Below are 10,746 nucleotides of genomic sequence, written 5' to 3'. Positions count from 1 at the left end.
GGGTTTGCCGAAACCGTTGTTTGATTTTCATCATTCATGTGATGAATGTAAGGAAAAAATAACAATTTATTATTACATTTTAGTAGTACTTGCTTTGATTTTGACGGACTTAGTCATGACTTTAAATTAAAATGCCATGGAGTTTTTTGTATTTAGTAGTTTCCTCTCGTTTGGAAAGAACCGCAAACGCAAACCCTCATGAATACAAAATTGCATCCGTCTATATATTATCTTGAAAGGAAAAAATTATAAAATGGTTTTGCTTATTTGCTTCTTATCTTGTTTTTGATACGCAGTTATTTTTACTAAATTTTCCCTGTGGATTTGTGTTGATTGGAGCTGTAGCCTAATTAATCAAGACAATATAGGTCAGAGGCTGGCGTGAATACAAAACGGTTTGGATTCACCGGGGAAATTCAATGGAGGAGCATTGGCGTTAAAGTGGAATGATACAGGACAACAATTGAAAATTATTTGAATTGTTGGATGCCATAAACAATTTGTTCAACAATTTGCAATAATAAAAAAGGACCTTCCTACAATAAAAATTCAAATTTTGCCAATTTTCTCCAAAATTTACGGTGCTTGAACATATTTTCTTGGCATATTCCGATTCCTCTCGTCGAGATCTGTCCAATTGTGTATGCCACTTATTGGGGAAACTCTTGGTTTTGAAATTAAATCGGATTTCAAGTAAGGAGACAGCCTTCACCATTTGAAAAGCTAACTTTCCAGCCAATTTTCTCAAAAAATACAGCGCTTCTTAGGTCAATTTAGGCTTTAACAGAATCCTAAGGGATGACTTCATGCATTGGCAACTAGCATTTCCCAGGCTTTTGCAGTATCATTCCTCTTTAAGCATTTGCTTTGTGGTTCGTCTCACGTCTTGAGGTAGGCCGGGCAGCAAGCCCGATGTCGGCGTCAAAGCGGAGCACGTGCGAGTGTGTTGTGTTTGTCTGCGGTCGGTCGGTCGGCCTGCCGGCCGGCCGGCCGGCCGCGTTCGCACGGTGCGACCTTGCCTCGGCGCGTAATCTATCTATCTACCAGCAGCGGAGCGCGCGAGAGGGCGGGCGGCTGGTCGCGAGTACGCGCTGGCGCACGCCGTGGCTGCTGCTTCCGTTGGTTGGTGCGTCGCCCGCCCGCCCGCCGACCGGCCGAGTTCCACATCAGTGGTCGGTGCTCGTTCACGCCGAGAGCACGCGCGCGTTGCGGCCTGTGTGTCGGTGTCGGTGCCTGCCGGTGGCGCGATGACACGTCGGACCAGGCTCGAGTGGCACGTCGGCGTGCTGTCCCTGCTGGTGAGGGCCAGTCTGCAACTGTCCACCGCCAGCCTGACCGCCGAGCAGCACTTCCTCTTCGTCAACGCGTCGGACGGCGTGCACGTGCGTCCCGACGCTTTCACACACGTGCTCGTGGCCAGCTTCCCGCTGCCCGCCGAGCTCGTGTCCGACGACGTCCGAGTGTCCGACGTCAGCGTGGAGGGCGTGCCGCGGCGGCCGGGCTTCGCCTCTTGGATCGAGGCCGATCAGTTGACGCGGATTGTCGCGGCCGAAGGCCGCAAACAGTGGTTCCTCGACGACGTCGTCTTCAGCATCAAGCCGCGAAACGTGCTGGACGACGTCACCCTGATGCTGCGTCGCTGGATGCTGCAGCACGTGCCCTGGGACCGGGCCCACCGGCCGCTGGTGGCCGTTCTCGCCTGGCACGACCAGCTGCTTCAACAGGTGGTGCGCCCGGTGCGGCTGCTCGTCCGCTTCCACTTGGACGGTGAGATTTCAATCTTGTTTTCGCGCCGTCACAGACGTTCCACCGACTTAACGCCGCTAATTTGCCTGCGTAATTGCAAAACGGCGCCAATTTCTCGCTCCGTGAACGTCTGCCTGGGTGGTGCTACTCGCGAGTTGAGTAATAACTTTGTCACGGTTTTACCTTTTTCGAAAAAATTGTGCATTGCAAAGCCAATCGTCCGTCCCATCTTTCCGGTGCGTTGCTGCTCTTTTGGGGGAATTGAGCTTTTGTTCACTGACCTCTCATAGAATTACGTTCTTTCAGGTTTTGGTCAAAATTAATGCGGCTTGCAATTGAAATTAGCCGCGAGCCTGGCAGAGCGAAGCAGTGAAACTCGTTGTTGCACAGCTCAAAAGATGCTAAAATTCTCACGTTGTTTGCTCTTATGCGAGGCCAAGAATTTCAAACGATCGACTGACTATTTTTAATCCTCCTATCGTCATTGGACCATGAAATGAGGTCCTTTCTCTTTGACATAATTATATTTTTGGGTTTTTAGGGAATTATAGCAAGTCTGAAGGGAATAAACGGGATGTTTGGTTACCATAATTTTTGAGTACTACTCACAATCAGCGCCTGCTCACTCAGAGGGATGAAAGAGGAAGCGCGAGAGGCTTCCTGTTCGGCAAAGTGTTGCAAAACCTAAAATTCTCTTGCCACCTAGGCGCCAGAATAATTGACCGACATCATCGTTTATGGCCAGACAAAAATTTAAAAATTTCACTGATGAAAACTCCGATACGTTATAATTTTAACTCCAGCTAAAAATGTTTATTACGTGTCAGATTATTTCAATTTATTTATTTAGCTCTTCCTAATTTTATAACGAAACATAATTGTGTTGACAAAGAGGGATAAAATAGTATTTTTTAAATTATATTTATTTAAAAAATATCCAGCCAATTCAGGATGAATTTTCGGCTGCTAGCTATTTAACAAAAATAAAAGTGCAAAATCATTGTTGTATTTACAAAAAGAAGTAAAAATAATTGATCACACAATAACAACAAATACGTCACGTTTTTCTTCACTACATTTTTATATCTCAGGTTGTTCAATTATTGAAAAACACACTGTGCGGAAAGAGCTCTTAGTGCGTTTTCCCTGGTGCATTGCAGAATTTTTTATAGAAATTTTCTGCTCAACTTGTTTCAGCTGCGGGTCGCAGCCGTAATTCCTGTCGCGTCTGGGGGCTGAGGAGCCTTAACTAGTTGAGCAGGACATTCACCGAAGCTGTTTTTTAAGTAGAGCTTTACAGGCCAACAATTTAGAACATTTTGCATTGGTAACTGTAGCAAAAGTAGTTTGTAAAATTTAGCAACAGTTTATCTCTCAGGACGAATGACAGTTAAATTTCAGATTTTGCCAAATTTGTCTAAAAAAATAAATTAATTATTTTTTTCTCTTGATATCGATCCCAATCATCGCGATCTATTTTATGGTGTGGGAACTTTGAGGTGCTCTATTTGAAGATTTATTCGGGGAAAACGTCAGTTTTAAGTTGCATATCGTTCACAATTGCACTTAAAATATTTCAAATATTCTAACCTCTCTAAAAAGTCATGAAAACTGAAAGCTTTCCGTTGAAAATGCAAACGATATGTAAAAATTTAACCGTAATTGCCAAGCAGTGAATTTTTCTTTAGTATCGAATTATTCATGCGTGTTGGATTGCCAACCGTTGCATGAGCGTCAAAAGAAATATTTTTATGAAAAACGCGGGAAAGTTTAGTTAAATTCTTTTAAATGGTCTTTCCTACACGGATCAACGAGGAAACTCATTTACAAATTTGACGTTTCGATTAATTTAAGACTTTTTCCCACGGGATTTTTTCCAGCCTCTTTTTCTCTCTTCAATGAATTTGCTCTTCTACTTTTTGTTAATTTCCTGTTATTTAGAGGAAACCATTTATCTCTGCCGACACTTTCATCAGGAAACTCGCGTTTTTATTTTATTTTATAATGTCACGTTCGGCTATTCGTAAGAGTCTTCATCAACATGTGCATCTCGAAAGTGCCACTGCAGAATAATGAGTATGCGTGCAAAAACAAATACAAACAAGAAGCTTTCTAAGGAAGCCCTTTCGCCCGAGGCACGCGGAGTGAAGAACCGCGAGTGCAAGTAGTAGTCTCTTTTATTTACGGCAATAGCTGACAGAGATAGTGTTTACCGGCTTGATGGAGCGCACACTTCTTGACATTAAAGGGCAAGTACGCTATCAGCAGGAGAAAGAGAGAGAGAAAACAAATGATTGAGAGCGGCGGCTTTGCTCAATGGGAAGGGAAGGCACGTCGGTTCTTACAAAAGCGTCCCGCACGCCGGCAACAAATAATTGTGATTGTGGCGATTGCGCGCGGGGATATACATATACAATGTAATATAACTGTGATTCGCATTCCGAGATTTCGCCCGGCAACGCGCGCGAGTTTACAATGATGTGTATAAAAACCACGTGGCCTGTCTAAATCTGCGAACTTGCGATGCGTAGGAATTTCGCTGGCGCACACAAAGATCGAGCCAGCAGCATCAGACGAAATCGTGTGGTTAATTGGGAAGCGCGCGGCTCTTCAAGAGTCACGAGCGACCCTTCTTGTTGTAGCAATTATAAATTGTGCTGCGAATCGAGGCCGATAAATGGGTTAATGTGATCGGGAATGCCGCCGGTTTCCTGCCTGCATGCGCAGAATCGAAAATTTCATTTTTCTCTCTATGTTGACCGCGTGCCAAAAGTATGCGCATAACAATGCTCGGCGGGCGCTGACGTGTGCGCTGAGATGGAGATCTGCACAGCTTTTGGCTACGTCCTGCTGGGCGCCTCTCTTAAAGCCGCTTTATGCCCAAAACAATTCAGACTTGCGCGTGCTTTCGGGGGGAAAAAAGAGAACGAACAATTTAGTGCGAGGAAGTATAAAAGCTTTCGAAAAAGCTGTTGAGCTTTTCGCTTCTTCTTCCCCTGATTATCGCGCAGTCTAGTCTAGCCGTCTCTCTTCTCTATCAGTTCTCGTGCCAACCGCGTGACTCGCATGTTCTATGTTCGGTTAAAGCATTCTAAATTATGCAAAAATACTCAAATTCTTCTTTATTTATACTGTATGTCGTGACTAGCGTGGCATAATCTCCCTCGATGCACGCCATCTGTTCATAAATATTTCCACAACAAAAGACACACCATTTTTTAATGTCTAGAAAAATCCAAAATTTTGTCCGCAAGGTGGTTCCAGAAGACAAAAATCACGGGTCACTAGACGGTTTTGGCGGTGTCAAGATAATCTGATGAAATTTGCATCAGTCTTAAATCGTAGCCAAATAAATTTTCATTTTTGCCAATTTTGAGAACGAAACAATTCAATTTAAAAGTTAAGGTATGCGTTGAACTCCTCTCGTCAAACCCGATCGAATGAACAATAAATTTGAGGTCATCGGCCAAGGACAAAGGTCAGCAATAGTCATTTTGGAAAATATCCGGGTGTTTTTTTGGATTTTGAAAACCCGAGAAATCTGAAACGACCCTCAAATGTGGTCTCAGGGTTTTTGTAAGCTTGTGTGAAAATTTCAAGGTGGTTTTCGGCTTTATTTTCAAGAAATTCAAATTTCAGTAGCGAAAAATACAAAATTTTCGAATTTTTTAAAATGTTGCGAGCGCCAAATCTCGGGTTCTAAGCGTCAGAAATGCAAAATCTGCACACCATTCGACTTGGCTTGACATCCGTTGGTGAGCAGAATGGTTTTTGGGGTGCTCAACCCTCAGCCCCTATTGCCATAATTTCATCTGCAAATATTTTAACTGTCACAATTTTTTTTGCAAAAACTGGAATTTGATCATTTGTCTTTTACTCTTTTGAATAGAAAAAAACGTGAATAATCAAATTCTTGCGATTTTTATTCAAAGTATAGAACAGTTTCGCAGAGCTCTCAGGGTATATTATTTGTTTTGAAGATAACAGAAGCCAAAGGGACCGATTACGGAGAGAGTGAAACGATTTGGCTTTGTGCTCCCCCTAGGAATTCGCCCCTTTTTTGCTACGATGTAAAAAACTCGACAACTTGCCGACCCTCGCACGATGTGATTTTGGCCCATTTGTATTCTAATCTTGCCAAAAGCTCTTTGAATACGGACCAAAAAAGAGCGATTTCGCATCAATTTAAGGCCCAACACGACTTTCACTTTCCTGACAGTAAGGGCAGTAATGTCATGCGAATTGAGATGCATGCAGATTTCGACCGCGATCTGTAGCAACGGACAGTGACCTCAAACATGCGTTTAGAATTTTTGATTTTTAGGCCATAACAAGGCCTCCTTTAAGATAGGCCTCAATTTTTTTTTTATCTCGTATCTGCCTAAAACTGCAAGTTTGCACAAACGCGTTCAATCACGTAATATTTCGCTGATTGTTAATAATTGTCTGGTTTAAAGGCCACGCCCGTTGACACTTGCTTGGCTTGCGCCTAATTAAAAGAGATAAATATATGAATTATTTTTACACTCTTTTTATCACTAGTAATTCGAAGGCGTGACATTTTCCACAAGCCTACAATTTGAAAATTTGAAAAGATGTCTATTATGCTTCTTAAATCTCGAAAGCCCTAGGAGGGTTTTAAGTTTTTATGCCCTGAAAATAAAAATCGAATTAGAAACTTTTTAATAATATTATTCTCAATACTATAGCATCATTTGTTGAGAACAGATTAACAGATGGAGCCATCTCGTTGTTTTTATTTCAAGCTCAAATTTAATTCCCTAAGTTTCAATTGTACGCTACGAGTTGTATCACGTTGCAATTTTGACGTGTTTAAGCTCAATTGTGACACTTTAAGCTCGGGAAATTTATTCTATTCACTCGAATAAACACCCTTGAGCGCTCTTTGAAGTGCCAGCAAGTCGCGCATTTCACAGGCAACAGTAAAATGGATTTCAATGTTAAGCAGCAGGACTCTTGATTCAATTTTGACTTTGAACGCTGCTACCTTATCGCAGCGAACTGCCTTTCAAGGGCTTTCTGCCACGAGGGGCCTTATCTTGACAACGGCGCGGAAACAGAAGGTAACAAAGAAAGATATTACTAGCTCGACACCGTAACTCACTAAAGTGCGCCAAAAATCAAGCAAGTTGTCAACAAAATTGAGACCGTTTTCCACACAGCGATTTTTCATTTTTTAAATGAATCGTACAAAACTAAAGCAAAACAGTATATGAGGATTTAACATTCTCATAGACCACCAAAAATTGAATAAATTTTAAGTTCTTCTTTAATTGAAGAATAACTTTGGCAAACAGGGGTTGAAGGGTAAGGGTTGAGCACCCCAAAGACTTTTCAGCTTACAAGGGAAAGTCAAGCCAAGTCGAACGGTGTTTAGTTTTTGCATTTCTGACGATTAGAACCAGAGATTTAGCGCTCACAACATTTGCAAAAGGCAAAAAATTCGTGTTTTTTTTTAAATTCAAAATTGAAACTCTCGAAAACGAAGCAGAACACCACCTGGAAATTCCCACAATTCACACGTGCCCTGAGACCACTTGTGAGGGGCGTTTCTGATTTCTCGGGTTCTCAAAATCGAAAAAACACCCAGTAATTTTTGAAAATGAGCTTTGGTGGCCTTGACCTTGACCGATGAACTCAAATTCGGTGTTCGTTCGATCGGGCTTGACGAGAGGAGTTCAATGAACAATTTCACTTTTAAATTGCATAATTAAATTCTTAAAATTGTCCAAAAATGTCCCGCGAAACCAGCAAAAATGAAAATTTAGACGAAAAATATTTTTTGGTTACTCTTTAGCCAGTCAGATTATCTTTCCACCTCTAAAACCATCCTGTGATCCGTGATTTTTAATCACAAGTGTAAAATTATTGCCATATACAAAGGGATTTTTATTAAAAAAAAAGAAAATGGTAGTTTGGAGTGTTTTATTATATGTTTGATAAAAATGAGTTGTCACAACGCTGACAAATTTTGACGCTGTGGTTGGTTACTAAAACATTGATGATGCCAAGCTTTTTTGGTTGACAGAGCGCAAAGCGACCGGAAAGAGACGAAATTCAGCTCCAACGGCACCGCGTAAATATTAATTTGTGGTTTTTGCTGCTGGGATGAAGCACCCGCAGCGGAAACAAATAAAAATGAGGCGAGCTAGTCGCGTCGCCGAAAAACACTTTCCAACGACACGCCATTATTGTTCATGTCTTTATTGGTATCTGAGAGAACAAACTCGGGATCGCGTGCCTTTTTATTAATGCGCGAAAATTTGCTTAAATAAAGGATGTTTTTATTTCTCAAAATGTATGCAGCAAATCAGAATGACGTCAATGAGTCAAAGACTTGATGTCGTCAAAGAGAGAAATGTCCGTTTTGCAATCCAGTTCCGCCATAAAAAAAGTAGATTTGAATTAATGATGATAATTTGATAAAAAAAATAAGAAGTGTAATTTAATTAAAACAAAAATTGCTTGCTGCAGATTAACTTAACATGCATTTAATTGGGTGGGTCTCTAAATTACCACGCTCCCTCAACCGTCCTAATTTTTCTCTTACAAAACACATGATGATTGAGGTGTACTCGATGCTAATTAAATTATAATTAGCTCCCAGGAACAATTATCAAGCCCACGTTGTGCTTGTGAATGCTGCTGTGGTGATGTCGAGTGTTGAGTTGCAAAAACCGCACATCATTATTATGTAGTATTGCCATCCGCAATAGACAAAATTGATTTGTTGCAACTGTAGCACCATTCTGGGAAAATCCCCACTTAGTATACCAATCAAGCAGGGTGTGATGTGAACAACGCGCGCGGATTATAAATTTTTCGTCTAAATAAATTGAACACAACGCGCTTGTTAATTTTTTATTAAATTCGTCAATATTTAATCAGCGCTAATCCGACCGACACGCGAGTTGATGGTATGGCTGTCTGTCCGTCGCACATGTGATGCAACTAAAAAGCAACCTTCTCAATAATTTAAATTCCAATTCCAAATGATACAATCGTTAAATTTAGTTGGCAAAAGCATCACATACTTTGATGAAATATCAACAATGTTGTTTTTGCAGTGCACGTGTCCGATACCGATGAAAGTTCTAGAGGTTTTATCGTCTCTCAAATTAATTCATAAAATGTCGATCATTTCATGCGTAACTGTGTTTTTTTAAGGAACGTTGAGCAGCCCAAATTAAGCTCTTAATATTCACAATTGATGGATTGCTTTGCATGTGTGCCCAAAACCTCATTTTAAATGTAAGGAGGAAGGAAATCGCGAAGTAAACTAGGTTCTAATAGTAAAGTTGGATTGCTCTCTCCAAATTGAGTGGCTTGAAAAATTCGCGGAAGGTTTTTTTATCAAATCCAGATGTGGAGTTTTTTAGGCAAGGTAATATTTGAAGGAGTGAGTTAGGGGTTGATGAGGGAGGGTGAGTAAAACCACTTTAGGATTATTTCAAGCGATCAAGGCCAGCTGCGGTGCAATTAAAGCTGGAAGTATGAATTCATTTTGATTTGGCTTGGGGTGGATGAGGGATGAAAAGGGTAGTAGTTACAACCCTTGAACATTTATGGCTCATCAGGGGGAATCGATCCGAGCTGAACGATATACATTTAATTTCTGACCAGTTGAAGGTCTCGCGTTCCCTTGATATTTTGATTTTTGACCTTTGATTTAAAATTTCAACGTCACAAAAATTTCAGGGTAGATTTATATTATAATTTTCAATTTATTTTTGCATTGTTCATTCAGAAAATATATAATTAACCTCTTCTTTTCCGAAATTTGATTTGAACCTAAAATTGAAAATTGGGCAAATGAAGTTTAGTTTCACTTGATTTTCTTTAATTGATTCCGAGATATGGTCGATTTTATGTTTTTCAGCAAACAGAAATCGCAGAAATATTGCTCAAAATTTTGGTTTCAATTTTACTCGCGTCAACACCACAAATTGTGTGAAAATCCAGATGGCAATAATTTCGTCTAATTTATTCAAAACATTGCTGGTGTGCTTCAGGTTCTCTCTCGTTTATAAAATATTTTTTTGCTCCATATTGAGGCAATTTTGTGATATACACGTGTAAAATCCAGGGAAAAACTGGTTCTTCACGGTGCAGGATATAGAAGGAAGGCAGTCGTCAGGCTCCGGCAGCAGAAACAAGCAAAACGCTTGGTAATTATATTTGCGCCTGACGGAATTTCATTACGACTCGCGCGACTGCGGAATTTGATTTTTCCTCTCAATCGACTCCTCCCTTTTGAGCGAAGTAAATTGCATTTACTCGCCTTCGCTTTCCATTCGCGTTCGCACAAACACGAATGCTTGTCTTTAAATCCAATCGACAGATCAAATATTCGAAGTGGCTCTGAATTCCAATTGAGTGTTTTTACGGATTCTAGAAGTTTATTATCTTTTTAGCAGCAGCTTCGCCGAATTTAACTTTGGGTGACTTGTTCTTCACAGTGATAATTTTCAAAAGATGCGCAAGTATTATGCAAAATCATCTTACTGTTTATAGGAAATTCATTTTTTACAAGCTTTTTACGTTATGAACGCAATCAATAGCTCTCAGAAATAACTAATCAAAGTATAGCAATTTACCAGTTGTATAAATCCTTAGTGTTCGAAGCCGCTAACAGATTGCACCACCGTATACTTAATTAAAAAATTTATTTCTAAGGCACTTCCGCTGCGATTTCAGATTCAATCCTGCCACTGTGCATTCTATACTTAAAATGTTTTCTATTGACGTTCTGAAAACCAAAATTGGTTCAGCGTAGAATTGAGAAAAACTATTTTCTGAAATAAAAAAATCTTTTCCGACGATTCTACGGCAAATATCTGGACCGATTTTGGGTTTCAGCACGTCGAAAGAAAGTATATCAAGTGAAGAATGCACAGTAGATGGATAGAGTCTGAAATCACAGCGGAAAGAAACTAAATTTTTAATAAATTATACGGTGGTGCCATCTATTGGCGGCTT

General features: G+C 40.5%; 1 protein-coding gene across 3 annotated transcripts in view; it reads left to right on the top strand.

The window, feature by feature from the left end:
• Positions 1-1,182: 1,182 nt before the first annotated feature.
• Alk (Anaplastic lymphoma kinase) overlaps positions 1,183-10,746 on the top strand; it is a 30,129-nt gene continuing 20,565 nt past the window's right edge. For 2 of the 3 annotated variants that reach the window (XM_065487850.1, XM_065487849.1), the window contains exon 1: positions 1,184-1,767. In XM_065487850.1, the coding sequence (XP_065343922.1) occupies positions 1,248-1,767 (520 nt within the window). In that variant the 5' untranslated portion in view covers positions 1,184-1,247. Of the gene's footprint in view, positions 1,768-10,746 lie in introns of all 3 variants that reach the window. The other variant, XM_065487851.1, reaches the window with a different exon arrangement.

Source organism: Cloeon dipterum, chromosome 4 (genome assembly GCF_949628265.1).
Source record: "Cloeon dipterum chromosome 4, ieCloDipt1.1, whole genome shotgun sequence".
Lineage (NCBI taxonomy): Eukaryota > Metazoa > Arthropoda > Insecta > Ephemeroptera > Baetidae > Cloeon > Cloeon dipterum.
The sequence above is the reverse complement of the archived record's forward strand: the minus strand, read 5'-3'. Positions and strand labels throughout refer to the sequence as shown.